This window comes from Anguilla anguilla, chromosome 9 (genome assembly GCF_013347855.1).
Source record: "Anguilla anguilla isolate fAngAng1 chromosome 9, fAngAng1.pri, whole genome shotgun sequence".
Taxonomy (NCBI): domain Eukaryota; kingdom Metazoa; phylum Chordata; class Actinopteri; order Anguilliformes; family Anguillidae; genus Anguilla; species Anguilla anguilla.
The window spans coordinates 26,069,844-26,086,952 of NC_049209.1; the positions used below are offsets into that span (position 1 = coordinate 26,069,844).

The 17,109-nt window shown below is 40.8% G+C and overlaps 1 protein-coding gene across 4 annotated transcripts in view; it reads left to right on the plus strand.

The window, feature by feature from the left end:
* LOC118235890 (membrane-associated phosphatidylinositol transfer protein 3-like) overlaps positions 1-17,109 on the plus strand; it is a 109,229-nt gene that overhangs the window by 26,605 nt on the left and 65,515 nt on the right. For 2 of the 4 annotated variants that reach the window (XR_004766935.1, XM_035433758.1), the window contains exons 2-3: positions 5,545-5,640; positions 15,667-15,771. Coding sequence is in view for 1 of the 4 variants with exons in the window: in XM_035433758.1 (XP_035289649.1) it covers positions 5,545-5,640; positions 15,667-15,771 (201 nt within the window). In the remaining 3 variants the exon portion in view is untranslated. The remainder of the gene's footprint in view (positions 1-5,544; positions 5,641-15,666; positions 15,772-17,109) is intronic. The other 2 variants (XR_004766936.1, XR_004766937.1) reach the window with 2 other exon arrangements.

A 17,109-nucleotide genomic window follows, 5' to 3' on the forward strand; every position in this document is an offset into this window, starting at 1 on the left:
GCCTTGTGACTGTCCAGTTGTGAGGGTCGACCAACCACCAATTATAAACTCCCAATCCGCCTTGTGACTGTCCAGTTGTGAGGGTCGACCAACCGCCAATTATAAACTCACAATCTGCCTTGTGACTGTCCAGTTGTGAGGGTCAACCAACCGCCAATTATAAACTCACAATCCGCCTTGTGACTGTCCAGTTGTGAGGGTCAACCAACCGCCAATTATAAACTCATAATCCGCCTTGTGACTGTCCAGTTGTGAGGGTCAACCAACTGCCAATTATAAACTCATAATCCGCCTTGTGACTGTCCAGTTGTGAGGGTCGACCAACCACCAATTATAAACTCACAATCCGCCTTGTGACTGTCCAGTTGTGAGGGTCGACCAACCACTAATTATAAACTCACAATCCGCCTTGTGACTGTCCAGTTGTGAGGGTCGACCAACCGCCAATTATAAACTCACAATCCGCCTTGTGACTGTCCAGTTGTGAGGGTCGACCAACCGCCAATTATAAACTCATAATCCGCCTTGTGACTGTCCAGTTGTGAGGGTCGACCAACCGCCAATTATAAACTCACAATCCGCCTTGTGACTGTCCAGTTGTGAGGGTCGACCAACCACCAATTATAAACTCACAATCCGCCTTGTGACTGTCCAGTTGTGAGGGTCGACCAACCGCCAATTATAAACTCATAATCCGCCTTGTGACTGTCCAGTTGTGAGGGTCGACCAACCGCCAATTATAAACTCACAATCTGCCTTGCCAGTGGAGATGTGCAAAGGTTGAAAAAAAAAAAAAAAGGGCGAGTTGGAGAGCCAACCCCGGTAATGGAAGCCTTGAAACCTCTCTTTTATAACAAGCTACGCTGCACCCGTACAAACAGTCCTGGACCCAGTTAATAGAGGAGAAATGAACCTAGAGGCGACGACACGATGAAGGTCCACGATCAAAGGCAGAAAGTCGGGCGGTGCTCTGGCCCAGAATGGGTGGGGAGAAAAGGCTTTATCGCTAGAAACAGGCCCATAAAGGAGCAAAACCTTCTGTGACTCCATTTTAAGTGCCGGAGGTATGCGGAAAGGGGTGAAACCTATGAAAATCACTTACGCACGTGTCACAAATAGTCTTTTTTTTGTATCTGTCTAAAATAGGTGCTGCATGTGTGGCATTTTCTGATTTGATACACTGGGAAAAGGGAATGAGCATCTACTGAAAGTACTGAACAAGGTCATATTCATTCAATGCTGTCATTTAATGTATAAGCCGCCAGAATACGAACAACACAAAATTTAAAGCAAGCACATTATGTGGAGCCATTGTCCACAATTCAGTTGAGTAAATCACATGGATTTTTCCAGTGTATTCCGAAAGGAAGGGAATCAGGAAGTAAAGAAACGCGGATCCCACAAGCCAGCAGTTAATGGATGATAACATTCAGCTGCTTTCAACTTTTGACATGCGTAAATTGTAAGTAAAAATACAAATAGAGCTGCATAAAGATTGTGGAAAACGCATGCACTACCTCCATCATCCGTCAGCATTTGAGCCCATAGAAAATGCATTAGCTTAGTCCATTTTTGACTGATAAGAAATCTTCATTTGGCTGCCCCTGAGAGGTTTTTCTATTGATTCTAATGTCAGCCGCAGTCGTGCATGGATGAAAAGAATATTAAGTGTTTTGAAAGATGCTTAAGTAAGAACAGTGTTTCAAATGTCACTTTCTTCTACCACGTGCTGTAATATATCCAGTATGTGTTGCACATGATGGACTAAAAACAACTACTACGCAAGGAGCTGGGTGCAAACTGACGACCAACTGCAATGGGGGAAAATTATGGGTTATCGCTCCTATTTCGCTCTTATACACTCTCATTCCCTCCGTGTGAAATGAGTGGATTTGATATGCAATCAATTGTAGGAATGCGCTTTTAAGTGCAAGGCACGTCATTTAATAATATTGAACGTTTGCATAAGATTACGTAAGCAAAAAAATGTGCATCTTCTTCACTATTGCATTCATTTAGCTGACAGAAATAATCATGTTAATGCAGCCTCTCCAAAGACACAAAAGAGAAAATTTGCAGCATCTATAAGAAGCCATTCATCTTAATAAAATGCAATTGAAGTCTCAGCTGCTATATCAGGACCTTGAGATGTGAATCTGATTGCTATTCTCAATTTGCAACTCAAGCGGAGCACATTTCGTTTTTGTAAATCGGTAATTCTATGAACTTCTTGGTGGCTCATCCCGTTAAGGCACTGTTGCAGTGCACGGAAACTGGTCTAGTATCAAATCTATGCCTGTGGCAACTATGGCAGTTGGATGATGTCTCATTGTGTGCTAACGACCCTTGTGGTTTGCCTGTTGAGCGGCACATATTATGTTTTCCTCTGACTTGTGTCTGTGCCTGACTTGTTGACCGTAGTGTGTAAAGAAGCGGAGGATGACGTGCATCAGAAGAAAGCACGCACTTGCCTGCACTCTCCGGAATTGAGAACGGAGGTCACGACGAGCGCCACATGAGCTCCTTTGGACCATATATTTTAAAATAATAAAAATAATTCTTAACAGCAAAAGACGCGGATTTGGAAAATATCTTCTCTTGCTTCCTGAAAGTAGAGCAAAAATCATTTTGGGCCATTGCAGCTCTCTTCCTTTGTTTTATAATAGTCCGTTTTTCTCTCGAGACCCATATTTGTTCTGTGCCAGAAGCAAAACTGCTAGCTGAGTCACCTTTCAGACTTCGGCCCTTCTCAGGTCACTGGAAGTGAACTCAACCGGAACCAAGGCAAAGAGCTGATTTGGATAGGGTTCAAAGGGATCATACGAACATAAGGTGGTTGGAAGTCACTGTGTGGGAGAGTGTCCGGATGCAGACTAGAAATTTAGCATTATTGATTATGAAATGATAAAAATATATCAACAGCCTGAAACCTTTGTTGTTGCAGAAATCTTTTTCATTACAATGGCATTAATTCACTCAGGTTCAAAGTACAGACTGTCAGCTTTAAAATGCAGGTATTTACATATTTGGGTGAACCATGTAGGAATTGCAGCCATTTTTATACATAGTTCCCCCATAGTCCCCTGTCAATGCCAGTAAAACAGGCCATGCTGATGCTGAGAACTTAAAATGAATTGATCGGAGAACTAGCCAAAACGCTGGGTGTGTCCAGTCAAGTGGTGCATTGTTAAGCAAGAATGCACTAGCAAGCTCATAAATAGCAAACAGCCTGGTAGACCACAGAAGACCAGTGTAGTGGATGACCAAAGAATACTTTCAGCTGTGAAGAAGAACTGTTAAGAACACACTCCAGGATTCACATAGACATGGATGCAAATACCCTTAGATGAAAGCTGACAGTTTACCCCTCAAATTCATTGTTTCATTGCACATTCAATGTGCTGGAGTACAGAGCCAAAACAACAGCAATTGTGTTATTGTCCAAATAGTTATAGACTGCACTATACATATAGTATATATATATAGTGTATATGTATAGAGTGTATATAGACACAGTACTATATACATGTATCACCAAATGAACAGACAAGATCAGGTCAAAGGATTTTCAGCTTAACGCCTTTTATAAGTCTAAAACTGGAAAAATAACAAAACTCTTCTTAAAATAATGTAAATGAAAACTAGAACCAAAGATTACTCCACACCAGCAACCACAATAGCCATTGAAGAAAAGGTTTCTCTTTAGGCCTGGGAGTAAGGCCAATTATTAGGTAATGAGCAGCAGCCGTGGTAATTGCAATTGGCCACAGCTACTGCTCTACCTGCATGTAGGGTCTACACTGCCCCCTGGTGGCCAGTGCTCCATCTCCCTTCCTGGCACCACTATATATAGTAATCCTAAACATATTTAATAATGTTGAGGTCTGGACTTTGGGGTGACCAGTACATTGTTCTGGGAAAATCAGCAGCTTTGTGTTCTTAGCAGTCTGCTTTGGGTCATTATCTTCCTATAGAATTACTTTGTTCCCAATCAAACCTTGTACTGAGGGTATTACATGATATGTTATGATTTGTTGTATTTATTGTAATCATTATGCCTCTCAAATTTAGACTCCTCAGTCCATAAAACCTTACTTCACATCTCACTTGTAGTTTTGGTATACAAGTACAAATTTTCTTTTGTTGATTTCCTTTTCTCAGTCATGGGTTTTTGAGAGCTACACATCGTTTTTGACCCATAGCTTTGAGTTGTTTTCTCACAGTGGAAGGATTGACAGAAACACCTGTGGTTTTCTTCAGATCTGAAGCAAGAGTTGAGCTTGATTTTTTTTTCTGCCTCTTAAAGATAAAATCTTCAAGTACTATCTTTGTGATGGTGATCTACCAGTTCTTGCATGGTTGTCAGGAATCCAATTTTCTCTGTATTTTGCTGAATCTTTTGAACTCCAGCTTAGGAAACTCTTGTTTTTTAGACTTATTTTCCTTTATTTGACTTTTACCGTCCTTATACAGTTGAATTATCTTATATCTAATCTCATCGGAAATAGCTCCTTTAGCCATTTTACCGTAGATGCACATGATAAAGAAATCTGAAAGGCAGCTAAGGTAGTTGTTTGAATGTTGGAGTCACTTTTAAAGGCAAAGGGTTCTAACATAACATTGTTCACAGTTTGCTAACACATTTTGTTGGGAGGACACAGCTGTAAATTGTTTGTTGATTGGAAGGATTGAAGACTTGGCAGAGTGCACAAAAGGAAGAGTGGGAAAATACTGATAGACTTGATATCATATGTAGTGGTGGAGGCTTTTCTGTAATTTTCTGTGAAATATATGTTTCCTGCGTTGTCTGACACTGAAAACAATCATTTGCACTGCATGGCTGATTTGACTGGTAACTGAATAAATGAAAGGTGTCCGACTTCTGCACTGTTCTGTATATACAGACATGTACAAACGCACACACAGACACACACCTAAACACATCTGCGCATATGCACACATACCCAAGCAAAGTCAGAATTTTCATTAAAAGTACAGGTGGAGGCCCCTTTAAATTATTAAAATAAATATTGACGTTCTTGTGAGTATTTGTAAATGACTTGTAAAACTATTAATACTGAGCTCCAGGGCCAATGAGGATGGTGCTCAAAGGGTCAGTTTCTCATTCTTGTGTGAAAAGTTGAGAGTTGAGCACCACTGATCTGGCCGGGTACATAATTTACTCAAAATGCTTGACTGGGTGTTTTTCCCCCTTTTAAAAATGTTAGTGAAATCTTTTTGATTGCCTTGGCACTTAACCGTATGACATACAGTACAGTTTATTCAAAGGTTCCCCATAGACACACAGTTATTAGAATGGACCACTACAGTGCAAATGTATGTAAAGATCTTGTGTACAATCTGAGCAATGCAACCTTCACATTGACCCGCACTGAAGCAGCCTCTCACCATTTTGATGGTGAATAAAATACATAAATAATTTCATTAGAATTTGGGCACAGGATCCTTTCGTAATCAAGTTTGCAGTCCTGAAATTACTGGCTATTATCTGTTATAACACATTCTCTCTCCTCTGCCCACTAGCTGCTGCACGCAAGTACAGCGCCTCCCACTGGAGGATGCAGAGCATTGCACAAGAGTCCATCGACAGCTCTGATGATGAGTTTTTCGACGCCAGAGGTCAGTGACCTCCTTATTTTTTCCTCGCATTTCCTTTGCCAGTTCATTTTATTATTGTTTCCCCTCATTGTCCTTTTAATCAATAGAAATCACTTACTCTCTCATAATGTTTTACACTGCGCTCCACTTAAAGAGTTGGATTAATTCAAGGGCACGTCAGACAGGGTCCGTCTCTTGAATTTTCTGTGGTGCAGCTGAAACTGAATCCCTATTTTCAGGTCATGTGTACTATAAAAATCTCTCATAATTGAATCACATGGTAACATGTTTGTGGCACTTTCAGCTCCGCGTGCTACTGTTTTTGATACTATTATTTCCTTGTGTGTTGCTGAAATTTATAAATAATTGACTCCCCAAAACAATTATTGTCTTCCCTGCAATAACTGGCAACATAAAATCCCTTGACAGAAACATCCCTTAAGGTTTAAGGAGTTATAGCAATATATTGTAAATATGAGGACCTTTTTGCACATTAGGCGTGAGATCACAAATATGTTTTTAGAATAACTGAGTATTCTATTGCTGATGTAACAATCACTGCTATTAATAGAAAGCAATGGAGGTCTAGAACAGTGACTGAGAAATGTTGAAAAAATATTCCAAAGAATCCTACTCTTCAAAGGGTTTAGGAAAAAGGTAATCCAATCAATATATGGTTTGCCAAACCTTGTCTTTCGATTCAGCATTTTAATTCAGTTATCAACATCTCACAGGCATCATTGATATAACCTGTAGTGCCAATAACCTTGAGGTGGAGCTATCACAGAAATGGCTGTTTGCAATGTCTTTCAACATACAAGTGAAAAGATGGTAACATGGCATTGGAATGCAGAATTTCTCATTGCATAGAAGATTTATTTAAAAATCGTAAACATAATGGTAAATGTCGATGTACACGTACTTGCTGTATTAAACAGGATCACATTTTTTTTCCCCTATTTGTGTCCTGCATCATCATTTGTAATTTGTCTGAATCTTGGGCGCATTACCTTGTCAAGCAGATCATTACATGCATATTGTTTGGGTGTTTGTATTATCCCTGTGGATAGGAAATTCATTTTCCCCTCCAAAATGTATTATTTCGGTAGCACCCTTGTAAAATCTCTGAGACTCTCCTCGAAATCCAAGGCTGCGAATCCTCAAATAGAACTGAGAAAATGAACTTTCATTGAAGGTGAAGATGAAGTTTGAAAGATGATAAGCACCTTGAAAGACGGCTTGGTTGAAATCCCGTGAGAGCGTATCTCGAGTAAAGCTACGCCTGTAAGTTCAAGCATCTTCACCCTGACACATACAGCAGTGCATCTCTTACAGCTGCTCTGTGTTTTTGGAAATACGTTTTCATCAATATCAGTGCAATGCAAATGAAGTATAACTCACACTCCAGTTTTCTTTATAAATGCAAATATAGATTATTTTTGTTTCTTGAACAGATACAGATGCAGACAGTGTTGTCTCAGTAGTACCCCCCTTATATAGGTTATATGGTTCAAATACAGGAATTTTTTTTTTTCTCAGATGATAACACACACATAAAAAAAGCCTTCTAGCATGGAAGGTTATTTAGAGGGCTTTTTTTGGGATGCAAGATAATATTGGGGAAATATTAGCCATCAGCTTAGATAGTAGCAATCATAGAAAGAGCTGTTGTCACAGAAATTCATTACCATACACTGTTTATTCCCTCAAATTCTGCATTCTGTAATCAGCCAGAGTTTTCAAAACAAAGTGGTTCACAGCGTGAAGCAATCAAAGAAATAGGCCAGTTCACGTCGTGAGCCAATCAACATTGAGACTGACCTTGCATGTCCACATAACAGTACATAAAGCTTGATGCATTGAGAAAAAAAGAGTTTCACCAACGGCAGACAAACAACCTGCTTCTGCATCGCTGGCGCTATCTAATGCCAAAAAGAAGAAAAAAAAAGATGAATGACAATAATTAACTTAATTTCAAAAAGCAGCTCTGCTGAAATTACAATTTTCTTTACAGAAAATAGCAAAAGAGGGGGTTATATTCTTTTTATTTAATATGATTAAAAAGCGACAATATCAATACCCGGTAAACACAGTTTTCTCAAATCTAGCTAGCTGACTGACTGCACTACTGTTCAAAAGTTTCAATCTCTTGCAGTGTAAGGTGGGAATTAGAGTTCTAAAGTATTGTGTTACTATTCATGGGGCATGATAGAGGCAACTTGATTTCTCCCATAATGCAGGCAGTTGTCCTTCGGAGAAGAGAAATTGTGTTTAACTTTGTGTCCTGCAGATTTGACATTAATAATAATAAAACTTGATTGAACTGTTGTTACACGGATGCAATGGAAATATTTTATGTTTGCACTGTGCATTTTTTAAAATCACAAATGTGAAAATATTACACAGCCCTGCTAGTAGCTCTATAGACTCATGCTCTCTGCTTAGTAATGAAGTAAGCAAATTAAATTTTTTTGTTACACATAAATTAGTTAAATCTTTCCTTCACATTGCCATTTGTGCTCATCAGCTTCTTCCAGGGATGTGGAAATTGGATTACAGTTTATGTTTGTTCCCCAATGTAGGACATGGTAAAATAAGTATTGGTAACAACCAGCAAATATCAGTTGTTGATGTCAGCCCCAGAGGTTCTGTATTATATTCCATAATTACTTTCAATGTTTTTTTTCTATTCATCCCCTCCTCCCCTCACCCCAGAACACACACCACAATAAGTCCCGGATTGCTCCGCAGTCCCACTCATGCCACCCCCATGCCCAAGAAAAACAAAATCAACTATCAGCAAATTCAACTCTACTAAAACCAAATAAATAAATAAATACATAAATAAATAAATAAAAATCAATGCAAATCATTCTCTAACTTCAAAATAAATATAAGGCTGCCATTTCCTTGAAAAATGTGTCAGGGGAAAAATGAGCCTCTGAGAGAATATCTAATTCAAACGCAAATTATTGACAGGTTAATGTTTGTTATTATTTCACAGTACTTGTATGAAAGCGGATGTTGTTTATGAGCAGGATTTGCATGCAGTGTCGCATCCCTAAGAACACAATTGATATTTTTTAAAGGAACGTCACTGTCGCAGCGGAGAATGTAAATGCGTTTGACGCAGGGACACTGGCCCATCGGAGAGGCGTGTGCGCAACGTTGTTGACAATAAGCCATTTCCTGTGATGGAGAGGCCAGGCAATCAAAACCACAGAATGTAACCTTAACTTTGTAGTACATGAAAGGATGTATTCTTCAAAATTCATATTCTGGTAATTGCCTGAGATGGATGCAGCCTCTTCCGTCACAGTACTGCTCTTACTGTCGCAAGCAAGATGTTGCTGCTGCTCCTCCGCTCACACAACAGCGCTGCTAAATTTGCATCCTTTGGTCAGCTGGAACAAATGTTGATATTGGCCCAGACACGACAGCAAATTCTTTTTAAAAAAATTAAGAATGTCGCCCCCATTGTACCTCTACATAAAGTTACCATATGCTTCTTCTGTGCCAGTGTTGTTCAGCTTGTGTCCCGGGGGGCTGCAGTGTTTGTTGGTATTTGAGGTTTTCTTTAAGACAATTAAGGCGTTGAGAGCAAGGTGAGTAGATGCTTTAGCCAATCAAAAGACTTAAATTAATCACTGGTGCTGAAAACCAGCGGAGCCTTTGGCCCTCCATGATGGGACACTGACGCCTGTGCTTTGCACATATGGTAGACACATGCTGGAGACATAACTGGAGAGACACAGCCAGACACAACTGCACCCTCACTCTCTTTGAGAAAATTTCTCTCTCTCAGGGCTCTGGAGCTAAGTACATAGGTTTTCAGTTATCTGGCACATGGCGTCTAATGTTTTGTTGTTGAAAATAACGATAATCATTCACTTTCAGTAGTTGAATGCTGAATGTACTGTAAATTACATTCTGAGCATTCACGTAGTTGAATGCTTAATGTATTATCTGTTTCTGAAATACCAATTCTATTCTTTGTTTATTTTTTAAATGCATATTTTAGAGCGTTTATAGCCAAAGATGTCATAACTAATATGGTAACTGCTGAAAATGTTGTCAGCTGGCTGTGCTGCTAAACAAATGAAGTGTCCTGGCTTTATCAGATTTACGGTAATGTTCTTAATCTAGCTGACTAGCTAGCCATACGATTTTCTGGTTATTTTGCACTGCCTAATATAACATGCCTTTTGTGTTTCCATGTGCATTGTGTAACAAGCTCTTTGTGTTGGTCTCCTCACTTCCATTTTAAATAAAACACTGTGACACTCTGGTTATCCGAGCAACATGAAACATGCAGAAGCAGATTTTTTTCGCCTCATTTCGTCCAATATCCCAACAATCCTCTCTAAACATAAAGGTTTAGTTATTTTATGAATGTGGTAGCAAAAGTAAATAGCAAGGTATTTTGACCCCTACTGTTACCTGTCACACTCCCTACCCATTGTGCAGTAGGACTAACATAACTCAGCTGTGAATCAACAATTAAAACTGTCACATAATCTGTAGAATCCTGTCATATTTACTGTTATTTTAAAACGACTCTAAATACTTAACATTTCCCTTATGGCATTGTCATCTGGACATTTACTGCAATTTTTTGTCATCTCAACACAAACATTGGTATGAATTTATCATCATAATCTGAACCTTGTCTGTAGTGTAGTTGTATTATTGTTGAACCAAGATATTGGCTAAAACTTCATTTTCAAAACACAGACACAGGCTGAAACCGTGTTGACATAACCCAGGCATTGGCTGTAAGCTTGTTGTCATAACCCAGACATTGGTTATGTCTGTTGTTGTAACCCCAGACTTTGACTATAATGCTATTGTTATAAACCTGCCATGCAGGATAAGTCAGATGCTGGCCTTGAAAACCTTATATCACTGACTTGGTATTATTTCATAGATTCCTGCCGAAAATATCATTCCATCAATAAATCATCACATAATTAATTCACAGAAATACTGTATCCAACATATAAACACAATCTATGTGTAAGACAATATTGCTCCTCTTATTTCCTGTAGTTTTTTTCTTTAGTGAAAATCTTATGTATGTGCTAAAAATACCATGCATACACATGAAGGGACAGTGGATTGAAATAGCATAAAGAAATATGATGTGCAAAACAAGACAAAATATTTAACAATTTTTTTGTCTTAATTTTCAGCGTTATTTATTCATGAACTGTGAATGTGTTCATGATCTTACTGAGGCCAGCTCCACCAGCTGTGCTTTTTTTATTGAATTTACGAGTTGATAAGCTTTCCATCGGGTTAATCCAGATGTGATATTTGAGCAGGTGAATTTGAATAATGATTTCCATTTGTGTGTGCCAAATTCAGGGACAGTTTTATTTCAGCTAACTCCAGGATTCCGGGCAGAAGACATTTGCTTTGTTTTTGTTTTTTTGTTTTTTTTTGTCCACATATCAGCTAATTTTAATTAAAGTGCCCTTCTGGGTTGTTAAAATAAATAAGCCGAGGTCTGCCCGTCTCTTGGCAGTCACCGTGGTAGAGCCAGACTGGGGAAGTGGGGCTTTATGACCAGGGCGCTCAGAGAAACCATCTTCCTACCTGCTAATTCAAATAAGTCCAACACATTCATGGCTGATTTCATTTTGCTTGACTGGATTTCATGTGACAGTTAGCTTCGGGCTCCTCACATGGTACTGCTTTAGTTGTGATGATTAAAAAAGCAAGTGGTTTCATGGCTAAATATGAGCTCTTTGTTATAATCAAGATGACTTGTCACCCATTTGTTTGTCACAAAGAAATCATAATTAATTATTTTCAAAAGTGCCATTATGCTACACTGAGCACAATTAAATTAAAAATGAATCAGTTTCTCATGGGTGATCAGTGCTTATTATTAGAAAGCTGTTTAATTGTGAAAACAATCAGAAACTGCTCTAGGATCGTTCCGGTTTAAAGGTTAGCTCTCTTCATTTCTGTTCTTCTGGCTCATGGGCCACCACTGGATTGGGGGTTAATTGCTTGGCAGCCGAAGCCTGTCTTGGAGGGAGCGTTTGGACATCTGGCCGCTTCTCGCCACAGACACGGGCGTAATGAGCTCAAAGTGATAGGAAGAATGAGGCTGCAGTAAAGCAGGCGCCTGCAGGAACATCCCACAGAACAGGCTAATTCACAGCAGAAAAGAACCATCCCTCAACTTTAAGGAGCCCTTGGGGTAGATTCCCTGACTCGGGCTAATGTCAGGTCGTCACCGTGATTCTGCTAAGGTGGCAGTCGTCTGGCTCTCGTTCATTACTTAAACATTACTGCGGCGCAGTTTCACAATGCCACTTACAGTTTTTTGAGAACCATCAGCACTCTGTACAAACAAATCAAATTAGTGCCTCATCGGCACAGATACCACTCCTTCGTTCGCAATATGGCCGCATGTGATAAACGATGACGTGTTTGAAGATTTGGCTTTCATTTTCTGCTTTCGTTGTCCACAGTCTTACTGCTGATCGTGGACAATGATATATTGCTGACATACGTTTTGCAGTATTTCACATAGAAAATTTTTCACATGAGAATTGCATATGTTTATAAAGTGTCACATTGTTGACAGCATCATTTGGGAGCCCCACCAATAAAAAACAGGCGTATGTAGGGCAGCTATGGGGAGGGGCCAGCTACCAAAATAGCGCTCCTCAAAGAGGGCAATTCAAACTGGTGCAGGCAGAGGAAGGATGGAAAGAAACCAGAATTCTGTAACATCTGAAGTATTATTTATTTTTTTTTTTAAATAGAAGGGTACACTCTGTAGTGTTCTTCTCTGTTCTACCCACATCTCTGCACTATTTCTGTCTGTCCCTGATGGCAAATATACTTTTGGAGACCGACCGAGCAAATCCAATATCAGATGTCTGTGAAATAGACGAGTTCCGAGTTGACATTAAGTCAGAGCATTGGAGACAGTTTTTTGAAAAGGGTTTTCTTGAGGCGTGTTTGATTTACAAAAATAAATAAATAAAATCATTTATTAACTGATGTCCTGTAGGTCTTCCAGCAGCAGCGTATCCTCCCACACGTTCCACCTCATTACTGGCCTCCTGCATGAGTGGCTTAGCGTTGTGGACCCCAGCCCCTGAAGATGCAGTCACTCAACATCTGCTAATGCGGAGATAACAGCTAACCAAACACAGCCATGCACTGCCTGACAGCGCGAAACTGTGACACGTAGCACCAGTGAAGTGCAGCTCCTGTTGAGGCAAGCCTGGGAACGCTTATAGCACACGCCCTACTGTAGCTCTAGGTTTGAGATCAACCTCACTCTGCACTATCATTCCCACATGCAGTAAGCAAAGCAATGGTATCATGTAATTGTTTTTGTCACTGGTGCATGTTTGTTTAGAACCTAAGCAGACCTATGACTGTGTCAGGTTCCATTTGAGCTAAGCAGGCTGAAACGTTTGAGCCTTTGTCCCTTCAACCTCTACAGAGGCAAAATAAATAATAAAAACGCACACGCACACACTTTAACACAGGCCAGTGAATGTAGATAATGACAGGTAATTTTCTATGCTGACAGGTGTGAATTCTCCTGAGTGTACGGAAAAGATGGCCGTCTGTCAACATTGTGCTGTACTATAAGTAAAGATGAGGTTTGTTTAAAATCAGAGAGGCTATTAAAGGGAAGGGGGTTTCTGTGTGTCAGTCAGTACACTGGTTAAAAATAGAACAGAGGAAAAAAGAACAGGAAGGTGGTTTGAAATGGCAAAGCTTTGTTTTTTGTTTGGGGCTTTTTTTTGCTCAAGGTCTCTTTTTGTCGCAGCTGTCACTGTTTCACTCTCCATGTTGCTCTGTGACTCTTTTTTTTTTGAGTTTTTCTCTCCCTTTCCCTCTCCCTGCCCCACTCTCCATGCAGCAGTTCCTAAGGACCTCATTTTCTCTCTCTGCTGGCACTCCCCACTCTGTCTCCCAGGGGTCCCACAGCTCTGTTCCCACACAGGTGGGGCATATGCGGAATTAACATTCCAGTTCAGCTCAGCATTCCATGAGTGAAATAATCCTCTTTTTTATGTTTTAAACATTTCTGCATTTGAACCCACCCCAACCACCCCCCCCCCCCAACTGTTATTCCATGGACCATTTTTCAACTGAATGCGCACACGCTAAGGTCACTTCGTGAGATATTGCCAGACACTCAAATAATTAGATGAATTGAGCCCGTGGGAAATAGTGTCGATTGAAGCCCGCGTTTTGTTCAGTGTGCCTCTGTTGTAAGCTGCCAGCGTTACTGTAGGATTTCAATTTCATCTGCCTTCATCTCTCTCATTCTCCCTTTCTCCTATTTCCCCCCCTCTCTGTCCAAGCTGTCAGTTTGAAGGGCACCTCTCTCTCTGTCTGTCTCACTCTCTCTCACACACACACATTTTCTCTCTCTCTCCCTCTCACTCTCTCTCTCTCTTTCCCTTTTGTCCCTCGACTTTCAATCTTTCATGGTTGGCAGTCCAAGGGGAGTGTCTCGTTTTTTCTCTTACCTCTCTGAGTCAGCATCTTCTCTTTCTCTGCCGCCCACCATGTCATTCATATGGCTTTCACGCAGGCATTCCTGGGCCAGTGTGGGCTCTTGATATTGGTTAGATATTCTGTATTTGCTTTCTTTATTATTAAATCTATAGATTTTTGAGTTCATGTGAAAGTGTATCCATTCTTTCTCAGATGATTTCTTGCCCGAGCTTGTGGCTGCTCTTGTGTTTTTGCCCCTTCTCTCTGTGAGTGTCAGGGATCTGTTTTAGCTCATGTAGCTAAATTTGTGTGTGCAGGTGTGTGTGTGTGTGTGTGTGTGTGTGTGTGTGTGTGCGTGTGCGTGTGCACATAAGTACAGTGTGTGTGTACTGTGTGTTTATGTGAGTAGAGTATTTGCTTGTGTGTGAGTAGGGTCTGTGCATGCATATATTTGCATATGTCTGAGAGTAGTCTGATTTTGCATGGGAATGTAATGTGTATGTGTGTGTGTGTGTGTGTGTGTGTGTGGGAATATGAGTGTAGTGTGCACACGCATGGGTTTCAGTTTCAATTCTGTGGTGCCTTTTGATCCTGGGGTCTGATATTTTTGCGTGTGTATGCAGTAAATGTGTGTGTGTGTGTGCGTCTGCATGTGTGTGGGTGTATGAAGTGTCACGGCAGAACTGATTAAAATGTACTGCACAGAGTTAACAGGAGAAGCAGAGCTCATCACAGATGCATGCGGTGGCAGTGTCCATGTACTGTGCCCCTGTCACCCATCCACTGTGCATCTGTCAGTCTGTTCCACAGTCCACCACACATGAGCTACCGTGCTTTTTCCAAGCTCCCAAGATAATGTAGTGAGGACAAAGATATTTAGTCTTCTGTAGTCTTTATCATTCTCTTAGGGTCTTCTGTAGTCTTTATCATTCTCTTAGGGTCTTCTGTGGTCTTTATCATTCTCTTAGGGTCTTCTGTGGTCTTTATCATTCTCTTAGGGTCTTCTGTGGTCTTCTCAGTATCTCTCGGTAGGCGTGGCAGCATATGGACTTTTAATGCTGATTCTTGTGCTGCAGGTTCTTTTCCTCTGGTTAGCTATTGCCATTAGAGCCTTTATTTGAATGTCCCCATTAAATGTCCAGCTTTATATATCGATTGTACATGTATGTTAAAAAAATAAAATAAAAAAATAAAAAGCATAAATTTAATGTGCCATATTATTTATTTACAAGTGATAGTTCTGTGAATTGTTGCCTGATTAATATGAAGAAAGGAGGAACAAACTATGGTACCTTGGAGGAAATATTGCAATATATAGAAATTAAATATATTATGAATATCAGAGGAGAAATCATTGTGGCTTTCAGATATTTCAATATATTTCATGTAATAATTGCATGGCTGTGAAATTCTGCTTATTTACTATGTATTTTATTCCATTTCCATAAGGGTGAGACCTGTTATTTGTTATTATAGAGCCATGCCAATAAAACAGACCATCCTTTCCCATTCTCCATCTTTCCTCACCCCTTCACAAACCTCTCCTCCTCTTTCTCCCCTCAGAGGTGCTGGAGGGAAAGAGCGCAATGCTGCTGGGGATGAGCCAGTGGAACTCCAATGACCTGGTGGAACAGATGGAGACCCTGAGCCACATGGAGCGCTCACAAGGTATAGCAGGGCCCCTGGTGATTCCTATTGGGTGCTTTACTGGGTACAGCAGGGCGCCTGGAGATTCCTATTGGGTGCTTACATGGTACTGCAGGGCCCCTGGAGATTCCTATTGGGTGATTTACTAGGTACAGCAGGGCACCTAGAGATTCCTATTGGGTGCTTTACTAGGTACTGCAGGCCTAGGGTGCCTGGAGATTCTGATTGGGTGATGACAAGGTACAGCAGGGCACCTATAGGTTCCTATTTAGCAACCACAAGGTACTGCAAGGCACCTAGAGATTATGATTGGGTGATGACAAGGTACAGCAGGGCACCTATAGGTTCCTATTTAGCAACCGCAAGGTACTGCAGGGCACCTGGAGATTCCTATTGGGCACTTTACTAGGTACTGCAGGGCACCTGGAGATTCCTATTGGGCACTTTACTAGGTACTGCAGGGCACCTGGAGATTCCTATTGGGCACTTTACTAGGTACTGCAGGGCACCTGGAGATTCCTATTGGGCACTTTACTAGGTACTGCAGGGCACCTGGAGATTCCTATTGGGCACTTTACTAGGTACTGCAGGGCACCTGGAGATTCCTATTGGGCACTTTACTAGGTACTGCAGGGCACCTGGAGGTTTCTACTAGGTGCTTAACTAGGTACTGCAGGGCACCTGGAGGTTTCTACTAGGTGCTTAACTAGGTACTGCAAAGATTAAGAATACGCACAACATCCATAACCATGGAAATAAGTCTTGAGTGGGGGGCACTTGGCCAAAAGGACACTTATTTTATTACTGTCCTGCTGGAAATTGCAAAACTTGCTCGGCGCACAAGCCCCTTGCCAGTTAAAGGTGACTTGCCAATTCCACTGCGGTACTGCTCGATCACACTCTTTACCAGCCTCACTTGAGTGTCCCTGGCCTGTGCTGTGTCTGCTTGGGGCAGACTCTCTAACGTTTCCATAAATTTCTCTGACAGCTGTACCACTGCCTATCACTGAGCCCCTCCACACCAACCGTGACAGACAGCATTATTGGGAATGTCGTATAATATTTTCCCAGCAAAATTGTTGTTGCTTGTAACAATACATTTTTCAGGTACCGTCACTTTAAATGAGATGCGTGACTTGTGCACAAACTGATTCTGTGACCTCTGTATGACTCAGCATGTGTATGCAGCTCTCCCTCTTGTTATGTATGTGTGATTTAGAACCAGGGGACCAGGGATTGATGTTCTCCCTGGTCACCAACTCCAGAGATATTGCAGTTCAGTAAGGCCCTGCTGCCAAAAAGCAAATTTACACATTGAAGTCCATTCAAAACTATGAATTATATACATATATATATATA